General features: G+C 49.7%; 9 protein-coding genes across 10 annotated transcripts; 4 read left to right on the top strand and 5 right to left on the bottom strand.

Moving 5' to 3' along the window:
- Positions 1–119: 119 nt before the first annotated feature.
- Positions 120–3,191, bottom strand: LDX57_007617 (putative choline transporter Hnm1). The gene is made up of 10 exons (XM_046089332.1): positions 2,420–3,191; positions 1,946–2,367; positions 1,700–1,887; positions 1,626–1,649; positions 1,359–1,386; positions 1,087–1,299; positions 978–1,035; positions 797–928; positions 548–732; positions 120–480 (listed from the first exon to the last, which is right to left on the bottom strand). Exons 2-10 carry the CDS (start codon positions 2,085–2,087, stop codon positions 314–316), a joined length of 1,137 nt encoding a protein of 378 aa, XP_045945302.1. The 5' UTR covers positions 2,088–2,367; positions 2,420–3,191; the 3' UTR covers positions 120–313.
- Positions 3,192–3,568: 377 nt separating this feature from the next.
- On the bottom strand, positions 3,569–5,152 carry LDX57_007618 (sn-1,2-diacylglycerol cholinephosphotransferase; the record flags this gene model as incomplete). Its single annotated transcript, XM_046089333.1, has 6 exons — positions 3,569–4,475; positions 4,526–4,603; positions 4,657–4,700; positions 4,758–4,883; positions 4,947–5,050; positions 5,125–5,152. 6 exons carry the CDS (start codon positions 5,150–5,152, stop codon positions 3,569–3,571), a joined length of 1,287 nt encoding a protein of 428 aa, XP_045945303.1.
- Positions 5,153–5,908: 756 nt separating this feature from the next.
- On the top strand, positions 5,909–9,890 carry taf2 (transcription initiation factor TFIID subunit TAF2; the record flags this gene model as incomplete). Its single annotated transcript, XM_046089334.1, has 4 exons — positions 5,909–8,230; positions 8,287–8,655; positions 8,711–9,502; positions 9,558–9,890. 4 exons carry the CDS (start codon positions 5,909–5,911, stop codon positions 9,888–9,890), a joined length of 3,816 nt encoding a protein of 1,271 aa, XP_045945304.1.
- An 837-nt stretch (positions 9,891–10,727) lies between these two features.
- Positions 10,728–11,067, bottom strand: LDX57_007620 (putative small nuclear ribonucleoprotein SmG; the record flags this gene model as incomplete). Its single annotated transcript, XM_046089335.1, has 2 exons — positions 10,728–10,955; positions 11,038–11,067. 2 exons carry the CDS (start codon positions 11,065–11,067, stop codon positions 10,728–10,730), a joined length of 258 nt encoding a protein of 85 aa, XP_045945305.1.
- A 239-nt stretch (positions 11,068–11,306) lies between these two features.
- Positions 11,307–12,593, top strand: LDX57_007621 (uncharacterized protein; the record flags this gene model as incomplete). The annotated part of the gene is made up of 2 exons (XM_046089336.1): positions 11,307–11,382; positions 11,467–12,593. The coding sequence occupies 2 exons, from the start codon at positions 11,307–11,309 to the stop codon at positions 12,591–12,593; spliced, it is 1,203 nt and encodes a 400-aa protein (XP_045945306.1).
- Positions 12,594–13,822: 1,229 nt separating this feature from the next.
- LDX57_007622 (uncharacterized protein) lies at positions 13,823–15,626 on the top strand (the record flags this gene model as incomplete). Its single annotated transcript, XM_046089337.1, has 4 exons — positions 13,823–14,047; positions 14,136–14,417; positions 14,527–15,289; positions 15,376–15,626. 4 exons carry the CDS (start codon positions 13,823–13,825, stop codon positions 15,624–15,626), a joined length of 1,521 nt encoding a protein of 506 aa, XP_045945307.1.
- Positions 15,627–20,079: 4,453 nt separating this feature from the next.
- On the top strand, positions 20,080–21,733 carry LDX57_007623 (uncharacterized protein; the record flags this gene model as incomplete). The annotated part of the gene is made up of 2 exons (XM_046089338.1): positions 20,080–21,553; positions 21,717–21,733. 2 exons carry the CDS (start codon positions 20,080–20,082, stop codon positions 21,731–21,733), a joined length of 1,491 nt encoding a protein of 496 aa, XP_045945308.1.
- Positions 21,734–21,932: 199 nt separating this feature from the next.
- APA2 (putative bis(5'-nucleosyl)-tetraphosphatase) lies at positions 21,933–23,755 on the bottom strand. The gene is made up of 2 exons (XM_046089339.1): positions 23,544–23,755; positions 21,933–23,470 (listed from the first exon to the last, which is right to left on the bottom strand). The coding sequence occupies exons 1-2, from the start codon at positions 23,667–23,669 to the stop codon at positions 22,547–22,549; spliced, it is 1,050 nt and encodes a 349-aa protein (XP_045945309.1). The 5' UTR covers positions 23,670–23,755; the 3' UTR covers positions 21,933–22,546.
- Positions 23,756–23,863: 108 nt separating this feature from the next.
- On the bottom strand, positions 23,864–27,263 carry zfpA. 2 transcript variants are annotated; one of them, XM_046089340.1, is made up of 2 exons: positions 26,498–27,263; positions 23,864–26,378 (listed from the first exon to the last, which is right to left on the bottom strand). In XM_046089340.1, the coding sequence occupies exon 2, from the start codon at positions 25,733–25,735 to the stop codon at positions 24,191–24,193; it is 1,545 nt and encodes a 514-aa protein (XP_045945311.1). In that variant the 5' UTR covers positions 25,736–26,378; positions 26,498–27,263; the 3' UTR covers positions 23,864–24,190. The 2 variants fall into 2 exon arrangements, with proteins under 2 accessions (XP_045945311.1, XP_045945310.1); XM_046089341.1 differs by having other exon boundaries at positions 23,864–25,623; positions 25,697–27,263.
- Positions 27,264–27,355: the final 92 nt, after the last annotated feature.

Genomic DNA, 27,355 nt, shown 5'->3' on the forward strand with positions numbered 1-27,355 from the left:
AAAGGCAGTTGATCTGCTTAGTTTTATCATTTTACATTGGAAATAATGATATCTTCAGTGCAGTAGCGGGATTGTCGTAGATGTTTAAGGTGCTAGGTGGTTACCGGGTCAAGTAGCCGGCGAGATGCTTGGAAGCTGGCACCTCCGGCATCCAAAAAGCTTACCTACAATTGCAACGAGGAGGAAAGATTGAACGAAGTACCACATCATAAGTTTTCGGACAGTCAAGCATAGAACCTCAGGCATAGACCAATTGGAGCGCAGAGATATTGGCCCATTCATATGATCAACCACACAGGGTACCAACTACATCTTAAGTCTTGTCTTCTGGGTTGACAATCACAGCTCGAGCAGCATTCTGTTCCTCTTCCTTTGCCTTTTGCATATTCTTGGAGTATTTCCTTCCAGCGACGAGCCACCATGCCAACTCAATGACCAGGAACCCCCCGACACATGCACAAGTGTAGTTCATGTTAGATGCTGTGAGCAGTATTAGATCCTGGACTACTGTGAAAGGATGGCGTCCAATGATGGGAAAGAAACATACCTGTCACTGGCATATAGAATGGGAACGAAAAGAAAACGATTGCAAACACCAGCCACGCAATCGTTACAATGTTGACCGTCATACCGCCAATAGAACCCAAGAAAAAAGGGCCTCTGTGCATCGTCTTGCGGCCAAGGAGTACATTCGTCAGGATTGGAACCAGATATGCGATGTTATTAATGGTTCTAATAATAACTCGGTCAGCTTTGAAAGTCTCCCGTCGAAAGAGAGATAAGTGGAAAAACTCACACAGCGGAACTCATCATCGCATTGAAGGCTGTACTCGAACCTAGGTAGATACACCCTAGAAGTGCCACAATGACAGTAACACACAGCTGTGCGTTGAACGGAGAGCCCAATCGCGGATGAACCTTGGACCAACTAAGAGAGTTAGTTGAATTTATAGAAATTAGATTCGAGTGCTACTTACACCCCTGAAAAGGGAAGGCCGCCATCTCGAGCAAATGCCCAAAACATTCTTCCTGTGCCTGTGGCGAGATTAGCTGAATGTGTGACAGTAATTGATTTAGTTTACTTACTGAGCTGAGCTCCAAGCATGCATGGCCCCAAAGCCACCCATACTAGGAAAACAAGGCCGAATGCACCACCACGTGTTTGAGTTGCTTGACGAAAGATTTCTGCCAACGGTAGACCGGTTGGTGTATCTGCCAAACTTCCATAGTCTTGCACGGAGAACATGAGGCTAAGCATATAAGACAGACCAGTAACAAAAGCGATGATCAGAGTGCAGGCTAATTCCAAATGTAAGCTAAGTCATGGCTCGATCAAAAGTATGTCAGAGAAGACTTACCTAGGGCCAAAGGGGCATTTTTCCCTGGCTATGTAAAGGTGTTAGCTGAGAAGAACTGCAGGATATGTTGGTGTATAGATGCCTGAGAAGATCTGCTAAGTGTTCGCTTTGTTGATCCTTCGATGCATGAAGCACCTAGTAAGAGCTCTTCTCCCTCAATAGCCACCTAGATGATCATCTCATATAGTTGAAGCCATACATTCTGATCATCATATGCAGCCCTCACCATATTCGTACACCCAGAAGATAAACACTAGTATCACTTACATTTGGCATCTCTTCGGTGATATGCTGGAATTGGTATCAGTAAAAAGATACCCGCAAACATTGAAAAAACATACAGTGATTCCATCCAGTCCACCGAGGGCATACAGCGGATTCACAAGACCAGTAATGAAGCATATAACATTATTGTCCCAGCCAGTATTGTTCATCCAGGTTCGAAAAACAAATTTCTCATCGTTATGAGTTGGGGCCGCTGCGGCCACCGTGACCATGGTGACAAACCATGCGAGCTGGAGATAAACCACTTCGACCGTTTAGCTCGTGATCCCTTTGCTTAACGCATTGGTCGATATTCGACTTACATGAAAACTTGTTTATGATAGGGATGTAGCGATTGCCAAACATGACAACGCTTGAAGTGAGGATGTTTAGACCCTGATAAGCTACAAACGTCATCCAGGGCTGAAGCACCATGTCCGTCTTGTATAGCGCGATCAGCGCCATAAAGGTAGAAGCATAGATAAGGTTTGTTGAAGCCGTTGTGAAGATCCCTAATTCAATTAGCTCCCAAAATGCAACGGGCAGTCAGAAACCGCCAGTTACGTACATCCGAACACTGTGCTCCAGCCAGTTGCGAAGCTCAGAAGGCTATTGTAACGCTTGGGAGCAATTGCAGCAATCCAGTGATACATCCCACCCTCAACAGGATATGCCGAGACGAATTCTGCAAGGGAGGCGCCCAGGAAGCACTGAAGGATGAAAACCAGAATGAACCCGTAAATCACTGAATCAGTCAACGCATGAACTGTCTTGTGTTATGTAGGCGTCAACTTTACAAGCACCAGGACCGCCCGCATTGATGGATGTAATAAGCCCGAGCCCGAGACCTTGAGACGTTAGATTCATCGACACCTTGAACCCTTTGAGTGATCAACTCACCAGTCCAAGATATAGTACAGTTCGCAGCCAGACCGATCAAGCTCCACACAGAGAAATGTCGTTTCAATTCCTGTTTATGCCCTGATGAATGGACCAATAGTTGTCAATCAGCATCACCCCCCGTCGCATAGTAGAAGCTTTGGCTTGGTGAAACGCACCCATTTGGGCCAATCGCAATTCGTCGGCATCCTGGACCTGGATGATATCGGAGCCATTATTGTCAAGGGATCTTGCGACGGGAGTCGCAATCTCGTCGGAAACGCCCATTTTGTGTTGGGTTCAAACCAGGATTCTGGAAAGGGGTATGATGAAGAAAGAGGGGTTTGTGTTCCCCGCTCAAACTGGCTCAGCAAGGGTTTTTTATAGATCGAGCAGCTCAACAGGCCCAAATGTCCCGTGCCTGCCTTATCGGTCAGATCAGTCCTACGTAGTTCTTATCGCATGTTTAGTTATCGGACTTCTTCCCCGTTCGCCGGTTCACCGGTCAGATATCCGATAAGCCGCGTTACACTGACTTGCGAGGGTCATGCGCAGAATCCTCGCCTCGAGCCAAGCGCAAAGACCGTCGCCGCCGATGCCGATCAGGCAGACTAACTACGCTGAAGGAGGCTTAGCATCGCTTAAACCTATACTCGGAAACAATAGACCGCATTGTAGTAGACTTCCTCGCTCACAAAGATTAAATACATATCTATTCATATTGATATAATAGCATACCAATGCATCTATATACGGCACAAAAAGAGATAGAATAAAAAGGTTCACCAGGGGGAACCTTTGCATCGACCATCAACAGAAGTCATTAAGTTCATCAGAGTCCATGCAGTGGCGGCATATTCAAAGGGGGCATTAGAAACATAATATTGACAGAAACATAGATACCCCGAGAAAGAATGGGGTATACTGGCACCGAAGTGGTGTCAGTTAGACCGCAAGGAATTCACCGCAGAGGATGAGATTCCTTCGTAGTGGACGTTGGATTGACCTGCAGAGAGAAGAGGGTACTTCAATGTATACCACTTTCTGGGTATCGCAAGGGAACCTAGTCAATGGCTTTTGAGAGCTCCCTTGTTGGGATCGCCGTTCGAGTCCTCCTGAGCTCCCTCGCCAAACTCGCGGTAAGCCCGATCCCTGGCCGTAGACTTGTCCTTCCGAATGGTGAGGCAGTTGATTCCCAAAAAGGTGGTGATCCGGTTGATCACCAGGAATGCCCAGTGCATGTAGGCGACAAATGCAACGACGAGATAAAGCCGAAGGTACAAGAGTTCCACCCACCCGCTGATTCCGGGCAAACCAAGTTGGGGGAGGTTGACTAGCACGGAGCCAACGACAAGAGGAATCTGTAGCACAGTCCAGTGGGGGAACGGCTGTCTGAGGAGATGGGCAAGGATGATCTTGGTGGTCATCCGACCGAAAACAAAAGAGATCGTCCAGCAGTACAGAACCAGTCGATCATCGGCCAGAATAATCGAGTAGGGTGAAAGAAGCCAGGCCAGGTTGCAGCCGGTAAAGACGATCATCGGGACCCATTCCTTGAAAATCGGGGTTAGAGGAAGGTTTTGCTGCCTCCGGGCAACAATGACGTTGTAAACGCATCCCGGCAAGTGGCCCACGAAGAACGAAAGGAGGAGGAACGGGATCCAAATATCCTTCACAGAGTTGTTTCCAAAGATTTGAGGATAATTCAAGAATTCAACGATGGGTCGGGACCAAATCTGAGGCCCATAATAGCCGGAAGCAATCATTAACCCAATGGCAACCAACAAGCCCTCCGTGGGACCGTTAAAGTACCCAAGATAGAGCGTATGCGTGTGGTAGGTCTCCCAGGTTGAAAAATACATAGCAAGGCATGGGACGATAGCTGTGTATGCACCGAGTTGGGTGGAGCCGAGACCCATCGCCGCAGTCTCCAGAAGACTGGCAAGGGTGCAGTTCAATGAATCAATTCCATGACTGCAAATCATCAGCACGTTTTCCGATCAGATTTGGACACCAGTACTAACTCAAAAAGCTCCCCAAGTCCGCTGGAGGTTCCAGTTCTCCGTGCCTGCTTGCCATCGACATTGTCTAGAGTCGAATACCTAGATCATCGTTAAGCCCAAGTGGTATACCGTGGGTTGTGCGATCTTCTTACATCCACATGCCAAAAGCGAAACTGTAGTATAACCAAGAGGGTCCCTTCAAGAAAGCGTCTCAGTGAAGAAAAACCAAAAGCAATCGGACAATAGCCCTTACCGGTCCAATGAGGTCAGGCATATATATCTCAATGAGCATCACGTTGCCCACGATGAACATGAAGCCCAGAAGCGTCACCATATTAGGAGCCAACCATAGTGGTAAGACCTCAACAAACGCATTCCACTATTGCCATGGGTTGATTGTCAGAGACGGCAGGGTACTAGCGATGGTGCAAAGGGATCGCACATAATGCTTCAATATATATCTCGATATAAATGACTTGTCCACACTCGAGTACTTGTAGCTCTTGAGGGGTAGGAGCACATCGTCGGAAAGCGAGTCTTGGATCGCTAGATTCAGAGGAGCCATTAATTTCTGAACGTCTATGAGGAATTGAAAATCATTTTCCTTATTGACAACGAACCTTGGATCTTCCTAAAGATTGCACTCATTTTCCAAAGCCTGTATATTTTGTGTAGTCTAGAGGAACCAAGAAAATAAAAGGAAAAAAAGAAGCCGGGAGGGTGCTATGATCGACCTCTAGTTCATGGCGTGGAATGCGACTAGATAGGGCAAATGGCGCAGGGACGGTGAATTGCTTTTCAGATGAAAGACAAGCGCTATTGAACACTCAGTGAAAGCAAAGGCAACACGAACAGCAGAAAGCCGAGAGTCAACGAGAGGGAATCATCCGCCAGAAAGGACGGTAAAAGGAGAAAAAAAGGGACCTGCGGACGGAGAAGGAGAGGATCGGCGAACGTTCTGTCCTCGGACGGGCATCACGTGCCCGGCGGTCTGAAGCTCCGCAGCTCTCGAGCAACAAACGCGACTGAGCGGAAGGTGAGCAAGTGAATGCTTTGAGGTGGAAAAAGCCTTTTCTTCTCGGCGTCTCCTGCTTTTCGACTCCGATATTCTTCTGTCTGCAAATACTTGTCATTCTTTATTGCCCTGATCTTGTTCAGTATCTCCCAGGCTATCTTTTTCTTACCTCACGGCCTTTCTTGCCCTTCCGTTCCCCGCCCGCCGTTAAAGCTTCAAGTTTTAGGACCGTTCATATAACCCCAACTCCAACGATTTCCAGCATCTTCCTCAAACGAGCATCATCGGAGACCGATAACTGACAATCATACGGCTGCTTTCTGGGCTTGGACATGACGGTGGCTCCGCCAGGCGCTTGCGGCGCAGTGCACGACTGAGTATTTTGCGCAATGCCGGGCGTCGTTGAGGCCGGCGCCAGCCCTGACTGGTCGGGGCTGGGCTTTACTGTTGCGCATCAGAAGGTTGAACTGGAGATAGACTTTGCGAGCAAGAGCCTGAAGGGCAAAACCGAAATCACCATCCACCCGCAGTACAAGGACCTTCGCGTTATCCGATTGAGTTTCCGACAGGGCGAAATCAAGCGCATCACCGTCAGCGGAAAGTCCACTCCCTTTAAACATACGAACACTTACGATACCCTTCAACTGTACGGGCCTCATTATCACCAGCGACTGTCGTCTCGGATAGATAAACTCGCGAAATCTCCACCGGAAGCTGAGTTGCTTGTGACCATCCCGAAAAGCGTCAGAATCGATGAACTCGACCCATTCTCTATTGAAGCCCAGGACCAGATGGCCTTGCGAGCAACGGGTGCTGGTGATGATGCCGAAGGACTCACGAGCTCAAAAGCGGCGGACACTGCACTCCCACGTTTCACGGCGGTGACGGTGTATGCTGAGTTTGTCATTGATACTATCCGGGAAGGTCTTCAATTTGTTGGCATGGAAAACGGTGATAGACGCTATCCGCATGTCTACACAACAAATCCACTTGGTTATGGCGTCGGATGCCCGCTGTTTCCCTGCGTCGACGACCCTTCGTCTCGTTGCACATGGGAACTTTCAATAAAAACGCCATGTTCGCTGGGAGACGTATTCGACCGCAAACCACGGGACCCATCTGGAGTTGTCTCATCCAGTCGAAACAAGTCTGCGTCTGGCCATGGGCGATACATCTCCCCAGACGATGAGGGCTTGGACATGTCGGTGGTTTGTTCCGGAGACATGACGGATGAAATCATTGACCCGAAAGACTCGAGCAAGAAAACGGTATCATTCGCGTGCATCACTCAATTATCGGCGCAGCAAGTGGGATTCGCCGTTGGTCCTTTCGAATACGTTAATCTCTCTGATTTTAGAGAAAGTGACCAGGATGAACAGCTTGGCCTGAATGCCATCCCACTTCATGCCTTTTGTCTCCCGGGGAGAGGGGATGAACTTAGGAACACATGTTTTCCCATGGCAAAGGCGATAGACTTCTTTTCTTTAACTTACGGGTCCTATCCATTCTCAAGTTACAAAATGTGCTTCGTTGACGACACGCCCGAAGAGACCTTGCCGACAGCCTGCTTGTCGATTTGCAGCAACCATCTCTTGTTTCCAGAAGACATCATCGATCCGATGTATGACTCCACGCGCATGCTGGTCCACGCTCTATCGTGTCAGTGGATTGGAGTCAACATCGTACCACAGACGGTTGTAGACACGTGGGTTACCGTCGGAGTCGCTTGGTACATCACCGATACTTTTATGAGGAAGCTCTGCGGAAACAATGAGTATCGATTTCGAATGAAGCAAATGTCCGATCGAGTTTGCGATCTAGATTATGAACGTCCATCGATACACGACATGGGCAACTACCTGAAGCTGGATGCATCTGAAATTCAATTCATCGCTCTGAAGGCACCCCTTGTTTTATTCATCTTGGACCGACGACTCACCAAAGCAAGTGGAAAGGCGACAATGTCTCGTATCATATCTCGACTGTTCCTCACGTCACGAACGGGCGACATGTCCAATGGTGCCATCACCACGGCCTCTTTCCAGAAAACGTGCGAGAAACTTGGCCATGCAAGGCTAGATGCGTTCTTTGCCCAGTGGGTGTATGGTGCTGGATGTCCCCGGTTCCAAGCCACGCAAAGATTTAACAAGAAGAAGTTGGTGGTTGAGATGATGATCAAGCAAGTTCAGTCGGAACAACCGAGCACTCGTGATCTAGAGAAGCACACTTTCATGCGTGATGTCAAGGAAGAAATTCGCGGTGTGTACGCAGGTGTTGTTCAGCCGGTCTTTACAGGCTCCATGACGATCCGCATTCACGAGGCTGACGGTACGCCATACGAGCACATTGTTGAGATTAAAGAAGGTGTCACCAAGTTTGATATTCCGTACAACACCAAGTACAAGCGACTAAAACGGAACAAGAGACAAAAAGAGCGTGCAGCTGCCGTCTCTGGTGATCCCAACGCGGAAGTACAAGAAGACGTCTTGCTTTACTGCCTTGGGGATGTACTGCAGAGTGAAGAGGAAATGCAGGAATGGAAACTGGCTGATTGGAGCAAAGAAGACGAGGAAAGGATGGGTCAAGAGTCCTACGAATGGATTCGTATGGACGCAGATTTCGAATGGATCTGCAAACTATCATTGGTGATGCCGGGTTACATGTATCTCTCCCAGCTTCAACAAGACCGAGATGTCGTGGCTCAGTTGGAGGTTAGTATTTTCTTCCTCTCCCCAGTGTTGTTCAAGGATACTGACACAATCTATAGTCCTTGCAATACATGGCCGCCCAACGAGAGCATGCATTGATCTCTACAATTTTCGTTCGAACCTTGATGGATCGAAGATATTTCCACGGGATCCGTGCAGCCGCGGTTCGAGCTCTTGTCAAGCATGCAAAAGAAGAAATCAACTGGCTAGGGTTATTCCACCTAGAGCGAGCGTTCCAGGAGCTATTTTGCTTACCAAACTCGCCGATGACTCGTTCAAACGACTTCTCTGACAGGGCGGCATATATGCTCCAGTTGATGATCCCGGAGGCCATTTCCAAAGTGCGCGACAACAGCGGCAAGACACCGATGCGAGTCAAGCGGTTTTTGCATGACAAGCTAAAGTTCAATGACAACTCTAATAATGAGGTGCGCATCCATGTTCCTGTGTTTGTGGTTAAGGTGTTGCTCACTCTTCTTATAGTACTCGGATAATTTCTACGTTGCGATGCTCATGGAGTCGCTGTGTCACGCTATGCTTGGCAAAGTCGAGTCGGCGCCCGTTGAGATGGACGACTTCGATATGGAACGAATGCTCGAGCTGCAAGCAGAAGAGCAATTAGAAAAAGATGCTTTGGCCGAGATCGACCGGTATAGGCGAATGGATGAGTGGTCAAGCTCGTTTCAGAACGTCTATTCACGTGCAGCCCTACGATGTCAAATGCAGCTTATGCAAGCCAACATAGTTGAGATGGATGTTATGCAATTCCTACCTTACACACGGGCTGGCACATACGACCTCCTTCGCTTGGATGCGTTCGAGTGCCTGGTGGAACTGGATTTGTTCAAAAACCCGGAACTTCTGAAGTGGTTCATCTTCACCATGTCCAACGATTCTTCTACCTGGCTTCGACGACGGCTCCATAGTTTGTTTGGCACGGCTCTTGCTCCTGTTGCTTTCGGCCGTGAATCAGACACTCAGGCGCCAACCTCCGGCGATGGTCTCATCATTGAACAGGAGTCGTCAACCGAAGTCCGTCAGGCGACTTTGGCACGAAAACAAACCGTCCCTGGCGCTATGGAGGCACTCAAACTCGAAGTATCTGGGGAACAGGTTCTCAAAGAAGCTCTGTGGTCTGCGTGCAACTCCCCTTGTATTGGGATCTTAGAGCTTTCCGAGTTCGCAGATCTCTGCCGAATTATTTACAACCCAATCACCTCAGTGATGGTCTCTCTGAAGTATCCACGATATTGGAAGGTGAAACACCTCGGCAAGGTATGATCCCTAACCCTAGTATGGCTCTTGATACCATATTGCTCACACGTTGCAGGGTCGAATGCACTTTTTCCGATCCAGTCGTGTTCGCACGACTCTTACCCCGTCCAAGGATTCATCTACAGCTCCCACGAAGCGCAAACGAGAAGAGCCGGGGATGCCACCCCCTGGACCTCGTATCACATTCAAGCAGTCGAAGGCCGGCCAAAAGGTGTCGGCGTCCCAACCTTCGACCCCGGCACCGCAGCCAACTCCCAAATTACATATCCCCAAACTTTCCTCCCCGGCGCCCCAAGCGGCACCTCGAAACCCGGCTACGCCATCTACGCCATCTACGCCTGGTGGGGGGTTCAAATTAAAGCTGAAGTTTGGTCAAAAGCCCAAATAGGGTCCTATTAATACGCCTAGGAGTTCCTACTTCATTCATGTAACTTATACTTCTATTCTCTTTCTATTTTCCTTCTATTTTCTTTCTTAAAACCTTGGAGGGAGGTTGGCAAGGGAAATTTCATGGCGCGATGGTGGTATTGATTTTATTGTCTTCTACTTCTCAAAACCCCAAGCCGGCTTCTTTACCCGGTTCGTTTGATGCCATACCGGATTTGATTTTGTCATGAATGTCGATGTCTTGCATAGCAATGAAATCATCAGATAGTCTATCAAGGAAATAATTTCTTCGAACAAGACAAACAGACCAAAGGAAAGCCCCCGTAATATCAGATCCCTCCAGTAATGGTAGTATCATTTTTCTTTCTTCGTAGACAAAGGATGCGAGGAGACCGAAATTGGTATTTCTTCTACCAGACCATGAAAAGCGACAACCGATCCTTAAAACTCCAGTACTTTATTTAAAAAACACAATCACCCCCCTATCCATCCCGGCAGCGAGGCGCATCTCGAAATCGACGGACGTCCGATTATTTCTCGCTTATCCGTTCCAAAGCCTAGAGTGATGAATCGCGTTAGCTACCTGCAAGATCTGTTAAGCGCGCAACCCCGGGTTGAAAGTTGACTCACCTCAAGCATGACAACAGAGTTACCGCGGATGACCTAGAAACAGGGAGACCTGATTAGCGACACATTCGAGGAACCAAGCTTCCAAAGCCGATATGATATCACTTACCACCATGCCAGCAGCGACCTTCTCACCGCCGGGCTTCTCTTCAAAAGCCTCGTCGAGAACAATATTCATGAATACCTGCAACGTACGCAACCATGTCAGCCTTTAGCCTTTCCCCGGGGATATGAAATAGCCTAGAACATTCGCTCGCATGTGCCGTCGGCGCACGACTTCCCGGGCATTGACAAGACGAGACGAGATGAAAGCGCAAACGACAAAGCTCCAGGATCGTAGGAACTCGAAGAGGATAAAAAGACGTACATCGTAACCTCGCAGAATACCAATGACTTTGCGGTTGCCGTTCAATTGGCAAAAGATCCGCTTTTCCATGTACTGTGGGGGAGTTAAGCGTCGTCAGTGACCAGAACAGTCGCCAAAAGAATGGAACCGAACGAGAAATAAACAGAACACTTACTTTTTTCAATTCCGGCTGAGCTTGAGGCATCTTGGCTGGCCAGTTTGGTGTAAACTTTCCCTCCGTGGATGGTCGAGAGCAGTCGCGCGGCGGAACTTTTGAGATGGGTCGCCGTGGGATAAGCTGGCCTCGGAGGAACGTTGTTCCCGGGAGCTTTGCGGCGGGCGTCTTGCGGAGCTTCAAACTCGCGGCCGAGTGAATCGACTACTTCTTGCGATTGCGCAACGAGGGGAAAATCAGCACCGGAGTTTTACGAAAGGACATCAAATATGAGCACTAAATTTGCCAATCGGAAAAAGCCGCGCAAGATTGGCGGGGATGATGAAGATGAAGGAGGTGAACAAGGTGGGTTGTTCTATACAAATTCAAGTCACTTTCGCTGCCTGAGTGGCAATAGACCGAAATATCTAACAACAAGTGCATTATCAGATACTGGACCCGTCGTCAAGAGACCCGTTAACTCCAAAGTGAAACAAAAATCAAAACTACGCCTTTCGTTCGGCCCTGGCGAAACCTCTATGGCCGATGATGAGGGACAGGAAAGCGAAGTTGTAGTGCCCAAACGACCTGGCTTGGGAAGACGAGCGCTCGAGAACACGACGTCCCAGTCAGGATCGGGTAGAAACATTCCCTTACGAGTCGGCCCCGAACAAGATCGACCCAGTTACAACAATGACTACCTGAAAGAACTCCGAGATTCGACGCCCTCGACACCGAAAACCCCCGCGACCGACGAAGAGAAGGAAAGGACGGTCGATGTTGCTGCGAAGTTCGGCGAAGTAGTGAAGGTGTCCGCGCCTGCCGCTATCCCAAGCGAAGCGGAAATCAGAGAAAAGAAAGCTAGAAGAGCGCGGTTAGCGAAAGAGCATGGTGCCACCGTTACCGAACAAGATTATATCTCGCTTGAAGACAACGCGGGTGATATTGATTGGGAAGACGGCGCTCGGGACAGTCACAAAGATACGAGGCTCATCAGGGACGATGAAGATTTTGCCGAAGGCTTCGACGAGTTTGTGGAGGACGGTCGGATATCACTTGGGAAAAAGGCCGAGCGCGAACAGAAGCGAAAACAACGCGAACAGATGAAAGAACTCATCGACGATGCGGAGGGATCGTCAGATGAAGACGACTCCGACATCGAAGACAGGGCTGCTTATGAAGCGACTCAAACAAGAGCTGCAATGGGCAAGAGTGGCCGCGATCCCATGGAGCGACCGAAGACGCCTCCCAAGATGACCTCGATCCCCCGACTGTCAACCTGTCTAGATCGTCTTCGCATCAACCTAGCTGTTATGGAACAGTCAAAGACTCAGATGATCGCTCGGATGGAGGAGCTGAGAAAGGAGAAAGCCGACATCGCTGTGCGCGAAGTAGAGATCCAAGCCTTGATCAAAGAGGCGGGTGACAATTATGAGAAGCTCAAACAAGAGGCTGGTCAAGCTCCTAAAGCCATCGAAGACGGGACCGCTGCTGGTGATGTCCAGAATGAGCGAGGACTAGAGAGCTTCGGCAGTCCTATGAAAGAGTCAACGCCGAATTCAGAAAACGATTCATGACCATTGCCATCATCGGACCTTTCTGCAGCTGCGGCTGCAGCAAATCGCCAGAGCACATAGCTCTCTGCAGACACGCCCAGTGCTACTTTGCCCGCTGGCCCAAGCGACCAGTCTGGCCCCCTCCGAGGCGCTTGCTTATCTGGGCTCTCTCGGACCCCGGGACTTCGCTGCCCTCCTACAGCTTCCAGAGTTCCACGCGAAGGTCTGCACGCGCTGAATACAGGCACCTCATATCATCCCTATGTCTATAAATCCGCACATCTATCTTCTTTCCAGATGCAAGCCACGAACACACTGGTGACCCGCTCACCGAAAACCCCCTGTGGCCAGCTCACCGGGTGAAATTCCCCGGCCACCCAGCCATACGTAGGGTCACAGTCATCGGCCAACGAACCGCTGCATCTACAGGAAATGCTCTCTAGGACCCTGTTGTATAATTGCGTGAAAGAGGCAACGGAGCACATGCACTTAATTATTTGGTCAATTTGTCATGTATTATAGATATCTCTTATTACTGCACGTCCCTGATATCCCATAGGAGGTGCTCAGGGAAGGCTATCGTCACTCTCTGACCAGACGTTAATTAATGAAGGTGTTCAGAATCCCTTGCAGTGCCTTATACGTCAACAGAAAGAGCGTCTGTCGCTCTTTCCGTTTCCACGGCAGATCCAAATCATGATGGTATGATGCCGATTTCACCAAAGACTCTTTTCAATTGCCTTTTTGCAATTCGATATATCTCACCATGGCGCGAGCACCCTTTTTCTCTTTTCGTCAGCCAATACGTAGGGCATTACCTGTTGGGGATTCTGCATTGTGAGTCAAGAACACACAATCTTTCCTCTGTCTTTCCCAGTGTTTTACTAACCCAAACGCTCTGTGAAGGAAGAGAGGCAGCATTCCCTTCATTGAAACGCCCATTGATGGGGCTTCTGCACGTCTCAACCGGCATGCGGATGCAACTCCGATAGAACTGTTCTTTGACCTCTTCTTCGTGGCGAATCTGTCTACTTTCACGGCTACACATGAGATCCACAATGTAGAAGGTGTTGTAATACGCCCCAAGCTCCATCAGGGCGACTGTTGACTTAATGTTTCCAGCTTTAGGAGCATACACAGGCTTTCTCGGGGTAATCTGGTTTACCTGGCTTCAGGTGACACTATATGACGTGCGATTTGCTCGAGACTCGGTCTTTGAACGATTTTGCAAGGCTGTGCAATTGGCTGCAATGGTTGGCTTTGCATCTGCGGGCACGCGGTTTACCACGCACGTTCGGGATGAGAACGTTTGGGCTTTCCAGTCATTGAGCCTGCTTTTGGGTGGGAGTCGAATCTTACTGGCTCTCCAATACACCGTCAACATCCTTTTCGTCCGCCAGCACATGAGACATGCTGCTAGGGGGGTCTTCCTCATCGCTACGACGTTGTTTATCACCAGCTTGGTCTATCTTGGGGTGAGTAAAGGCCATCATCGCTTGTCTCCTTGTCTGTTAAGGCGCAGCTGTAGAAACTACTCTCGACAACCTCTGACTCAATTCTTAGATGTTTTTCACGTTCAAGGCGCAACTCGGTGTCCACCCCTATATATGGACAGTTTGGTTTGCTTTGTTCGGCCTGGAAATGTGGGTTGTCATGGGGGTCTCCTGTGTTACCCCAGGGATTGGGCTTCAAGACACTCACCTGAATGTTCGAATGGGGCTTCTCACGCTGATCATCATAGGCGAGGGTGTCATATCGATTACAAGGATTGTCAACAAAACGGTGCGGCCAGGAGGCTGGACCAAATGGTCGTTTGTGCATATCTTGGGTGTTACAACCAATGTGGTGTGTGCCTTTTCTTCCTTTCCTCTCTATCATTTTTCTGATCCCGCGGTACATTGCCAAAGATACTGTTCGCCAGTATTAAATATGCTGATTAACCGGTTTGTCTTAGTATCTTCTGTGGCAGGCATACTATGACCTTTCCCCACGATGCACGCTTGGAAAATACGCACAGCAGATCTGGGCCCAGTTGCATTTTCCGTTCCACGTGGCTCTTATTCTCCTGCTTGAGGGATCACAAATTCTAGCTCTGACACTAGACATCTCTTTGAAATTGACCTATCTTCTGGAAACTATCATGTTTGCCTGTGAAGAGCCACGCCCACAACCCGACATTGCCATCCACCTCCTTCGGACCACCATTGCTGATATGGAAATCAACTATAGTCGCGGCTCGATCAAGGCCAAAATGGCAATTTCCGACATCCTAGAAGATCTGCCCAACCATCCCTTATGTCCCGTGGGCGTGGGCGAGGCCGCCAGGTATCACGTAACTCGCAATCGCATGGGTGCCTTGGTCGGAAACGTAACAGCTGCTCTATTCTCTAGTATGGGCATTGTGCCCTCGGAAGGCCCAAAATTCAACCACCTCAGTGGGCCCCAGCTTCTGAGAACGTATGTGGAGGTCTTAGGATTCGTCTATGTGTACTTCTTTATCGTTGCATCACTCGTGATGTTTCTTTTCGCCGCATTCCTGCTGCTAGCGCGCCGCCACCACCAGGGCCGCTTCCACATTGGCATTGGAGCAACGGTTCGGGTCCTCCTGGGGGTGTTCTTGGCCAGTCTGGTATCTTTCGTCCGAGACTTCTCACTGGTGTATTCATTCATGACGTCTCCGGCGATCCTTTACGCATTTACCTTCACCTTGCTGACGGGTAAGTTTGTTTTCCTGTTCTGGAACACCGCTTGTTACTATCCGATGGACCACATTTTCTGATTGGATTGACGATGTGGAAAATAGTTCTTCTAGTTGACCGACTTTTGGATCACTATGGAGGCGCAGCAGAATTCCGCCGGACGCAGGAAAGCGACGTGACAGTATTGGATACCAATCCCGGAGTGGTCATCGCCCATGCGTATTGCGGATCCATGGATGAGAAGCAAGATCCACTGGCTTTAGGTGGAAAAGTTGACGACGGCAGCAATAGGGGCATTGCATTGCATGAGCATGGAGACACGCCCCAATCGGCAGCGTCTTCCGGTTTGGGTTGACAGGGTGGGCTTTGGACTCCTCTTCCGACAAGCCTCGAAGGGTCCCAGCATGCACGGAGACACGATACGTTGGGACCTGTGCTTACGACTAGTAACGAATTGAGCTGCTCTTACTTACTCCTTGATTTCAATTTCGTGGAAAGGGCGAAACGTGATGTTATGCGGGATTGAATCGGGAAAGATAGATGATACAAATCGAAAACGGCTGATCCAAAGCACTTGATTTCTTCATCTTTGTAATCAATCAATGCTTCTGTGGGTTTTCTGATTTATTTTTTATTTTTCCGGACAACCAGCGTCGACAAACCGGATACCCAGGCAATGCTCGGGAACAGACATGAATGACAGCGGGCCATCGTACCAGGCAGAAAGAAGTTGGAACACACAGTTCGAAAAGAGATGGATCAAAAAGACCCAGAAAAGGAGAAATAATAGCAGCAATCAATATTCCATCACCAAGTAACTGGTAATTCGTGTACAAGGCAAAGGTCAATCAGGTAGGGCAGAACAACCACAGCCCTAACCTACCAGCTGACACGAGCACAGCAGCACCGTCACACCCACCTTTCCCTTCACGTCCTCCTCCCATCCTTTTCATTTTGAAATGCCATTTTCAATTTGTTTTCTCCTTCTCCATCCCCGTACCATCCCATCCATCCGTCCGTCCATCCACCCACACTTGTTCAGGTCCGCACTCAGGTAGTAGGTCCCCTTAGGTTCCCTCCCATCCATCCCCAAATCAGCCCAGGCCCGACTAGAAGAAAAGCAACGAAACCAGACGGGAGCAATGCGCCGAAAAGCAAAAGTCCCAGGCCGGGTCCGGGATGCCTTACTCGATGTTCCACACACACCTCGACTCGCAGCCACAGCCACACCCATATACGTCTTTTGCCAACCCCGTGCTAGGAAGCCGGCCAGTCAGGTCCGGTCTGTCCGGATGAGGATGCCTTTTTGCCCTGCCCACTGCCTACTGCATGCGCCGTACTTTCTCATTCGTACCCTCCCCCTCCTGATCCGCTGATCCGGGGTGGACATGCATGCATGGAGAGGACTGAGGATAAGACTAAGAGGACAGGACAGGGGAGAGGGGTTGGATGGTGATACCTATGCGGGGAAGATGAAAGAGATACGAGAGAAGAGAACAACGCATACGTACAGATAGGACAGTAGTACCGTAGTTACCTGGTGGGGGTTTGCATGGGAGATTGGTAGGTAGGAAATACTATCATTTTTCATTTTAAGCACAGAACATTTCTCGAATATCCGATTCAATGTGTCATTCACATAGCTTGCGGGAAGGCGTGGCAGAGTAGGTTTGTATTGTTGTTGTCTGTTTCATCGTAGTTTATTTTAATTCTGTTTTCTAATTTTTTATTCATTTATTTCTTATTTCAACTTGCCAACGTCTTTCTGCAAACTCTAATATCCTTGAACTTTCAGCCGCCGCGGCCGGAACTGCTCCAGATCATCCACGGACACTTCTCTACCTATCAGAAAACCAGGGGGAGTACAAGACGCTATTCAATTCTACGTCATCAGCAAACAATACTCGATAGTTCCGTTTCACTTGTTCCGAGAAATTCATTCCTACGTTGAGGCTCAACACTGACTGATTAGACATTGTGACTCGGGACTATAGAGGGAACAAGACTATCCTATTGATCTGTCTGTCTTTCTATCTAATCAAGGGCATTGTGACCCATACTACCGTTATCATATACCAGGGAAATCAATATAAAGACCACGGTGAAGTAAAAGTAAACTAAAACCAAACGGGATTAGAAAGAGGAGACAAGTTGATCAATCATAAAGGAAAAAAGAAAAAGCAGTTAGAGGATCTACCAAGCATACATTCCCCCACGGACGGGAACAACCTAAATTCTTCGTTTTTCTTTGCTTTTTTTTTGTAGTCTATTTGAATATTGTCTGCTTTTCGGTACTGTGGTTTACATTCTTGCACTGAGGATGTTTTACTTTGCTTATCCGGTTGACTATACATTTTTCTTTTTGGACTTTTCCTGTAGAGACAGGCAGTGTAGCATTAGTACCCCATCCCAGCCCCAGCCCCTCCATCCCCTCGAGTGAAGAAAACGAGTGCAGGGGGGAGAATAAACCAAAGAGATAAGCTAAAAGACGAAAGAGAAACTGACATGCAACCCGGCGCAGTCCTGCAGTCCGACCAATCCGTCTAAAAAGGAGAAAAATACTTGTAAAAAGATATAAATCAAATCAAGACGAATAAAACAAATAATATTTCAGGAGAAAAAAAAAATAAGATCTAGTAACTTTAACGAGATAGATAGATAGACAGCCAGACAAGACGGGAAAAGGTACTTAGAGCCTACCTAGATAAACGCCACATAAACGAACGCAACCCTAATTCTCCGACAACAATTAAACGTTTCCACCCTCTCCGCCCTGTTTTCCACATTTCAGAACCAGAACCAGAGCCAGAGCCAGAGCCAGAGCCATAGCAAGACAGAAAAGAAGTGGGACAACTCGTCAGACAAAACAACCCACTGTCATCCTCTGTGCGGGAGGGATGATGGGAGGGAGGCGAGCGAAAGAGAGGTGAGTACAGCGAACAAAGCCCTATGTGGCTACCCGTCTCCTCCCATCCTTCTCAACTCCACGCCCACCACTCAGAGGAGATGGTTACAGACACGGCGCTGGCAGAGGCTTAGGCAGGCTTTTGGCAGGTTTTTTTTTTTTTTTTTTTTTTTTTTTTTTATCTTTCGGAGGGGTGGTTGGGAAGGGAGGGATGAGTTGTTAGTGGAAGGTGCTTTTTTTTTGCCTACGCACATAATTATCCAACCCTCCGGCTTCCTTGGTTTCGATTTTCGATTTACCCATGTTACTATTTCGACGGCAGAGAAGAAGCAGAAGATATGAACTGCTCTGCCATCCCTCATCTCTCCAACTTCGACGTAGGGCCGGCCGGCCGGGGATGTCTGTCATGTCACGTTCTCCCAATCCATCTGTTCCTTCCCTTGCTTTGACACCCCGGGAAAAGGTCCGAGAGCGATACGATTGGATATCGGGAACGTTGACAAGGCAGGGGAAAGGGACTTACCTATGTAGCATTTGAGACTCGTCAAGTGATCTTCAACGGACGTTGCGGACAGAGATAAGGTAGTGGATTAGGCGACGTCTAGAATCGGGAATCACAACCACCCAACCACTCATGCTAGTTTAGTCTAGATTTTTACGGGAAGAAGAGAAGAGACTCTTCAGATGTATCCAATATGGCGCTCCCAGGGGTGGTAAGCTAGGGAAAACAATATCGCTTTGTACGGCAGAGACAAGGAATCTGTTCCCGTTAGTGCGGGATGGGATGGATAGAGGGATCCTGGTGTTTTGTGATCAATAATAAACATGAAATCAAAATTAGAAAGGAAAATAAAATAATCACAGTTGGGGCTGCAGGGGTAAGGCGTGAGATTCACAACTGCGCAATGTTCATGTCCTTAAAAGAAAGGGGATTTTCCTGTCGAAAGTTGGGGGGGCATTGGAAACTCATATGCTGAGCACATCCAGAGTATCAGCTTGCTAGAGTAGAATTGATCTTACTCCGCCACCGTCTTGTGCCCTCCGCTTATCTCGTTTTCTGTCTTGTTCCTTTATTCGTTTCTGAAACTGTTCCAACTATACCAACTCCCTTCACTGCATCAGACCCAATTGCAAGATACGAGAGGACCTCGAACACGGGGAGAATCCGCACCAGAGCATTCCCCGAGAAGCCTGTTCAGCTACCTCTCGAATCATAACGACTTTTCTGTCTTGAGAAGGTGAGTGAAAGCGTGTGAGACATTGGGGCGCTCATCTGCCTGTGGCGTATGGCTTTGGCAAAGGCAGATCGTGCCCAACAGAAGAAGAGGACCAGACAGGCTGACTCCGACGATAGAGACAAGACATCCAGACCGCTAGAAAATATCACTTCAGTGTCTCTCGCTGTCTTGGATTATTTGTCTCCGATCATTTTTGTTTCTTCCACGAAGGATTCTTCTATCTTCCTTCTCGTTCTTTGTTGTCGTCCTCTGGTCTCGCCTCCACCGCAAGAAGGTCTTGAATCTGCGACGCATCCATACGGGTTGATACAACTGCGAGCTTTGCGAAATCAAATCCGACAGGCTCTTCACCTTGAGACTCCCACCTTCTCCAGCTTAGACCGGAAAAAAGAAAAGGAAAAGAAACATCCAGGTGAGTCAGACAGTCAGTAAGCGGGATCGACCACCTCCAAGTGAGACCTTCTCATATACTGAGTGGACTGCAGGCGCCCTGTGTCAAGCCCAACAACGTGCATGATCCAGGATCCCGAAAAGCCTAAATGACCGGGCCTACACCGAGCACAACTGACACACTTTTGATCATAGTAGCGGTGTGAACGAGAAATCTAGATCAAGACACGGACGGGGCACGAGCGAGCGAGCGACCTTGTTCTGATTTAAGGACCATGCGCTGCGTCCTCATCGAGCCTGGTAGTTGTCGTGCGCAATCGAAAACTATTCTCGATAAGCACGGCAGTCGCTCTTCAGATATGGCTGCGGTTGATCGACCCTCCGAGACTCAAGGCGATGTCCTCCGCTCTGATGATGTCTGCGACGAAAGAGCCGCATCTGCATCTGCATTTGCACCTGCACCTGCATCTCCATCCCCTCCTCGAAATACCACCCGTGACGATTCCCCAAAGCCACAGTTGGAAAACCCAGACACGTCCCCCGCGCACGATATCGTCGTGCCAATTCGAGCCCCAACGTCGCAGGGTGATGTCATGGAAAAAGACATCCAAGAATGCTATCCTCCACTGCCTTCTCTGGACTGCCAGGATGACGACTTTCAGCCTCATCGTGGCACTCAAAGTCCCTCAGCCCTAAGAGGCACAAGTCCGTCGGTTCACAGCGTGAACCAAAACCAAAGTTTCACCTCCGAGTACCATCCATACGACCCCCCGGCGATAGCCTCTGCCGAGCCAGACGTGTCAATCAAAGGAGAAGAGAGCTTTGACCCCAATGATCCCACCGTTGGTCTATTTCATCCTGTCCCCAGACCAGCCAGTCTCTTTATCGCCAGTAGGAACATGGCAATGTTCCCTGATGCTTTTGCGGATGCTAAGCTGGAGTTCGACTCAACGTCGCTTTTCACATCACCCGAAGCGTCGAACGAGTGCTTGTTCGACGACAGCGTCATTCGCAGGCCAGAGTGGACGATAGACGACGTGGAAACCGCGCCGTTGTTCAATGAGCTCTCCCCAGGAAGGCCGATAGACACATTCGTCGACACCAGCCTCGCCTCAATGAATGACACATGCAGCCCCGATTCCTCGCTATCGTGGTCGTCCCTTGGCTACGAGGCCAATCCTAGCATGCAGCAGCCGCAGCAGCAGCAGGCTCTCATCAACCACAATGAAACCCTTTGCTCTGATGACCCAGAGCTCTTCACGCCCAATGACCATTATGATCATATCAACGCTGGGTACGACCCGACAGCCACGACAGCCAATGACTTCCACGGCCTGAACGGCCTGGCACTATTAAACAGTTATAATGAAAGCCATAGCCACCCTTACCTCCCGCCCCCAGTACCCATGAACATAAACATGAACCTGAACCCCTGGCGACACGAATACACCGACCTAGCAAGCACGCGAAATCCAATGCCGTTAAACAGAGACCACGAGCCGCTCTTCGTCCCCGCAGACATATTCGCATATCGAGAGAGTCTGTTCCGACTGGATCAACTCACACGTCCACATCCGCGGTTCCCGGTCGAGACAACCCACCTCCGTCCGCAGTTACTGGGGAAAAGAACGTTCAACTGCCCTGGCGAGACCCGAAACGCCTTCTTAATAGAGTGTAAGCGTCGCGGACTATCATACAAGGATATCAAACGGCTCGGCGGGTTCAAGGAAGCAGAGTCGACGCTGCGCGGTAGGTTCCGGACCCTTACCAAGACGAAAGACCAGCGGGTTAGAAAACCACATTGGCATGATAAGGATGTAAGCTCCCCTCATTCTCTCTTCCTCCCAGATTTTGAAAGAAACCCACTCTCCCTCGCACCCCGGGCAGACATCAGGCGCTAACGTCCAAACAGGTAAAACTGCTCTGTGAAGCCGTAAACGCCTGTTCGGAAACCGGCAGGGCCTGCCACCATGCACGCAGCTCTAGTCGTCGACCCAGCGTGACCGCAGAATCGCCCAAAGTTTCCTGGAAAAGAGTGGCTCAATATATCCGGGCGCATGGCGGCTCGTATCATTTCGGGTATGCGACCTGCAAGAAGAAATGGTGTGAAGTTCATGACGTGATGGTTTGACCGCTTGTTGCTGTATGTGTTGAATGAGTTATTGATGGATGAAATTCCTGGTCATGGTTTCCTAATTCATTTCGTTTCATTGGTCTCATAAAAGTCTTTCATTTTGGGTCGATGCCGGCTTTTTGGCAATATCCAGCTAGACTCAATAAGGGTGTTGTTAATGGTTCGTGGAATGACAAACCTGGGCGAAAACAACTCTAGTTCAGAAGGGCTTTTATCTTCTATGAATCTTTCGGAGTATTCATGTTAAAAGGAACCGTGTCGACATAATTTAATGGTAAGATGTCCCGCTTGGTGATTGGTGCCGCAAAAGAGCGGTTCATGCTGTGTAGTTTATATGCAGTTATATGCTCCGCGAAAAGAATAGACTAATATAAAACCGCTCGAAAAATAGACAAAAAAGACAAGAAAGGGAGAAGACAAGAGTTCCTGGGCATTTCTCATATCTATTTCCTCTGCCATGGCAGTAAAGTTACCATAATGATCATAACAGTGAAATATGCCTTCTCAAATGAGCCGCAGTATATACTTATCGGTTTCCATTGTAGGAACTGTACGTCTTAAGATGGGCTTGCATCTCTCGCAGCCCCTTCCCTCAGTTGCAGCAGTTCTCATAACAGGGAAAGTTCACGCAGGTCCGGCTGGGGGTAGCCGATTTCGGACAATACGTTGGCCAGGGCCTCTGGGTTGCGACGTAATAGATCCCATTCGGCTTCGGCCTTCACCATGAGGGTACCGCCGAGTACTGTGCCGTTCAGAGCAACGATCCCAGCCTCGGCGATATCCTGGGACACGGCAGGATCGACAGGGATTCGACTACTTTCATTCCTCCGGGGACAGATCATCATCACCGATTCCGTCATGGCCAGATTATAACTGATCGCCGCCGGACCACTGCTTGCCTGAGCGTCGTGACCGCCCGATTTCCCCTTAGCAGTTGCCAAAGCGGTGCGGTAGAGAGAAAGGTAAGTAGCGTGGAGTGTATCGGCAGAAGGATTCGACGGCAACGGCAGGGCAAAATGCGCGAACGGGAAATGGCTCAAACACCGAATCTCGGAGCCCGAGCTCGACGGGGAAGAAGGTTGCGATGACACGACATCAATCAAAGGCTGCCAACTACCCGAGTCGCCGCCCTGCGCCATGGCCTCGACCGGTAGAAACTGCAGATGTCGATGGGGTTGACTGGCACCGCTTTCGTCTCCGGAGTTAAAGAAGGCGAACAGTCGCTTGGACTCCGTGCCGTCTGCTTGTGACCCCCATTCCTTAACACAGGCATACGCGGCCTCCAAGTCGTCCTTTTCTAGAATGTCCGTTTGCGACTTCCACGACGTCGTGGCGAGGATGAAGTGGTTGGGAATGACGGGGAATTTGTTCAACACGAGGAAATGGGACGGGTTCTCTCTGGGGATTTGAGCGATCAGGAGTTCGGACGACGGGTTCTCGAAGGGGTCTGGTTTTGGTCCCGGGGGCGCTTTGTCGGACTTGGGATTCGCGTTGGGTTTCTTCGCAAGGGCAGGGCAATATCGGAGTTGAAACTTGAAGTACCCGAACAGCTATAGTCAGCAATTTTGGCCACGGATATAAAGTAGGAAAGCAAGAGCACGGTACCGGAACCCCCGAAGCGCTAACGGTAGTAAGTTGAGTTTGGGAGAATAGTAGGTGACCCGCATCTTTGGCAGCTACAAACCGCCGAGCCACCAGGGCTGACAGATGCTCGGAAAGGCCCAATTGCATGTTGTATTAGTCCAGCAACGGGAAGAAGAACAAGTGGAAAGGGAAGTTGGAACTGACTTGCGGGAGAGGAAGGCGGAATGCGGGGGGAGAGGCGGACATGTGAGCGGCTCCGAGTTTCACACTAAACCCGTTTGGCTCGAGCCCCAGTGTTACGATTCTAAGCTTACAGTGGTTCTCTACAAAGGAAAGTAGGATGAAGTTTAAGAAGAAAAAGTTTCATGTGAATTAGAATGGTTGTCATCAAGGCCCATAATTCTCCGTTCATAATGCTCCTTTCCAACTTTTTTGTTGCCTGAACTCCAAATGGCACAGCCCTTAAGGAACAGGAGAAAGAAAGTAAAGATACAACACCACATACATAAAGAACCCAGAAAAAAAGAAAAATATCACACAGAACCAAGTAAGGGATATAGAGAACAAGGTATTGGTATCAAGGTACGACGCAAACAGAGTAAGTAAAAACGCTATCATGCCACACATGTAGAACGACGGGTTCGTCAAGAAAGCAAAAGGACAGAGTCTTAAGACATCAGCTCTTCAATGTCCACATCAACCTCGCGAGACTGGGATAGATCCGGCAGGATCATGGCCGGTTGGCCGATAAGGTGAGTGGAAGGGCCATCCAACCAAGGGCCACGTTCCTCCTCGTTGGCGCTCAGCACACCTTCGGCACGCTTGAGGGTCTCAACGTCCAGATCGGTAATGTATGCCTCTCGGTTGGTACCATCTCCCGCACCACCGGGAAGCTTGAGTCGAACTTCAAATTCGTTGTCAAGCATCATCTCATCCTTCCAGAGACGGCGTTGGCCATCAAAGACACACAACACACGCTTCTTGGTTTTGATGTTGCTGCTAGGGCAGCCCCAGGACTGGGGGTAACGGTCACGGTTATTCCGTCGCTTTGATCCGGTCGCACGCTTGCTGACGGCATTGTTGCCCAGAATGGCGCGGGACCCAGGACCCGGATTCCCCTTGGCTGCTTTAGGGAAGCCCTTGGTGGAGCGGAGAGTGGATGAAAGGTCGTTATAGTCATCATCGTCATCATCATTCTCATCGTCATATCGATCAACGGAACCAGCCGTGTCGAGTAGCATGTGCTTCTCCATGGTCTTCTTCACCTCCTCGTCAGACTCAACCTCAGCCAGACGCCGCTGGTTGATGGCCTCGCTAGGCTCCTCCTGTTGAACCACCCGGAGGACACAGTCGTCCAGATGCTCGTAGAAGTCCTGTGCATTGCTAAAGGTGGCCGAGCAGGTGGAGCACTTGCCAGTGGCATCGTGGCAATATCCAGTGACGTTCTTGTTGGCCGAGCTGGTCGGGCTCCTCTTCCGGCAGTTAGGGGGAGTCTGCTCGACCCCATGGACGGAAGTCAAATGACGCTTGAAAACGTCTGCCCGGTTGAAGCTTTTCTCTGCCGGGGATCCAGACCCCGGACAGAAGCCGCAGACCATGGTGCCCTTGTAATGAGTGAGGGTGTGTCGGTTCTTGTCGTACTTACGTGCGAACCCCTTCACGTGGTATTCGCAAGTAACGATCGGACACTTCTCGGGTCTCTCCGACTGGTGAGTCAGCATGTGAGCCTTGAGGTCCTTGAAGATCCGACCACAGTCAGGGTGGGGGCAGCGGTCTTTTTCCTTGCCATCTTCGTCAAAGCCGGGGCTGCTGGCGGCGGGACTGGGTTGCGATCGGCGAGATTGGGTGGAAGAGATAGACGACCTTCTATCGTAGATGGAGACGGGACGCGAGTGGGAAGGCATCAAAGAAGGGGAGGAAGTCGACATGGGAGCATAGGCTTCGGGGATTGCGAGTTGAGAAGGGTCAGGGGATTGGGGAAGGAATCCGGTCTGAGCCAGGGAGAAATCAGGCTGCTCAGCATAGGAGAGTCCGGGGGAGAGATGGGATTGCTGATGTTGCTGCTGCTGCTGCTGCTGCATCGGCTGGACCAAGGAAGGGTCTGTGGAAATTTCTTTTGTTAGCTTGGGGTCTTGCCATGGACCAAGTCGGAGGAAAGTCATGTGGACACTCACCGACAAAGGTGTCCGGATATTTCTTTGCATAGAATGCATCCGAGTCCACTGTAGTACCCATGTAGTCGTTGGGGAAGATATCGTTCATGACTGCAGCAGGAAGTCCCAGGCCGTGGTTGGTATCGATCCAGCTCTCTTGAACGACATGCGCATTGCCCGAGTAGGGAGAGCCAATGGCGGAAGACGAAGCACTTGCAATTGAAGGGCCGGATGCGGTGGAGAGGCCGGGCATATAAGGCTCGGAGATCCGCGAGGTTGGGATGGACGGGGGAGTCGCGGGCATGGGAGGAAAGCCGGCCTGTTTATGGGTTTCGGGGAAAGACTCGGCATATACCGGGGGCGTATCATAGTACGACGAAGGCTGAGGGATCGCGGACGACGTAGGGGCCTGGCCGAATCCGTTCAGGCTGTCCACGTGAAACCCGAAGGGTTCGATCATTGCAGGATCCATTGTGAACTGTTGTTGAAAGTAGGGATTTTGCTGCTGTCGTGACGAATCCAGGGCCAACATTTTGGCGCTGTCGGTGGATTGCACAGGGTACAGGAGAAAATCGAGGTGATCTGTTTCGTTTTGCATGCCCACTTTTCCAATAGTGGTTGGCTGTGCACCCCTATGGTGTGTGGGGGTCTCGATGCGAGGGTTGATGTCAAGAGACAGAAGCAAGAAGAAAAGGCAACAGATCTGCAAGACGCTCATCCAATGTCAGCCACCCTAGATCAGTTCTTTCCGGAAGAATTGAGTGATATATAGGCAATGAGATCGGGTTCCACGCAAGGGACGGGCCGCGCGGGAGGACATACTCGGTACGATTCGTTTTCCAAATAAATATGATCGGAAATGCAAGTGGACTTTCTCTGCGACTAGATCGGGGGATACTTCCAGGACCGAGAATGGCTGGGGCGTGGAGCGACAAGACGTCGGAGGATATCCAAGGTAGCTCGTGGCGAGAGCAAGATGTCTAACAGGACGGAGAAGGGTATAGAACGTGTGCCTAACAGCAAGACAATATGACAAGAGTATACGAGAGAGAGCCTGCTAAGCAACCAGATCAAGGCCGAAGATAAACAGAAGAGAAGATATATCGAGCACAGAAGCAAGAGAAAGATATAGGACTTGGAACGTGCAAAGCAATAAGATGCGATGCGATGCGGAAATAATTGAGAGATTTAAGAAAGGGAAAAAAACAAAAAGGTGCGTGGGTCTTCTTTAATGGTGGTCTCTTCTTTTTTTTTCTCTCCGATGAAATAACTCGCAAAAGCCCGACCCGTGCCTCAAGTGGGAATTCAAGGCGTGCGAAAGACGGAGTAGAGAAGAAAGAGGGCGAAGAGGAAGTGGGAGCAATGGATTGATATGTGATTGCTGGCCCTATGAGCGCAGTGTCCCATCTGGATTCGCGGTGGACGGGGATTGACTAAACACTACGGACGAACTAAGTCGACGCTAAAGAATGGCCATCCAGACTACTGGGGGTAGAAAATGCGCAGCAGGGGTACAGGGGTACAGAGTCATTAGCGCGCGTCGACAGACTCGAAACGACTGGGGTGGGCGGTGGGTGGGTGTGTGGATGATGTCGTCGATGATGATGATGGAGGGGGGGGGAAGGGAAAAAGGGAACGAACAGGGGAGTGTGGAGCAAAAAATGTCGGGCAAGCAGGGGC

Source organism: Aspergillus melleus, assembly GCF_016097325.1.
Source record: "Aspergillus melleus strain CBS 546.65 chromosome Unknown contig4, whole genome shotgun sequence".
NCBI lineage: Eukaryota > Fungi > Ascomycota > Eurotiomycetes > Eurotiales > Aspergillaceae > Aspergillus > Aspergillus melleus.

Excerpts from the sequence above, each read along its gene's own strand:
- LDX57_007617 (XM_046089332.1), bottom strand. The coding sequence starts at position 2,087 with ATGGCGCTGATCGCGCTATACAAGACGGACATGGTGCTTCAGCCCTGG. Across the intron at positions 1,387-1,625 it reads TCACCGAAGAGATGCCAAAT|CCAGGGAAAAATGCCCCTTT; the intron begins GTAAGTGATACT and ends ACCTTTACATAG. Across the intron at positions 733-796 it reads GCGATGATGAGTTCCGCTGT|AACCATTAATAACATCGCAT; the intron begins GTGAGTTTTTCC and ends AGTTATTATTAG.
- APA2 (XM_046089339.1), bottom strand. The coding sequence starts at position 23,669 with ATGCAATTGGGCCTTTCCGAGCATCTGTCAGCCCTGGTGGCTCGGCGG. Across the intron at positions 23,471-23,543 it reads TTAGCGCTTCGGGGGTTCCG|TTTCAACTCCGATATTGCCC; the intron begins GTACCGTGCTCT and ends GGGTACTTCAAG.
- zfpA (XM_046089341.1), bottom strand. The coding sequence starts at position 26,393 with ATGAGCGTCTTGCAGATCTGTTGCCTTTTCTTCTTGCTTCTGTCTCTT. Across the intron at positions 25,624-25,696 it reads ATATCCGGACACCTTTGTCG|ACCCTTCCTTGGTCCAGCCG; the intron begins GTGAGTGTCCAC and ends AAATTTCCACAG.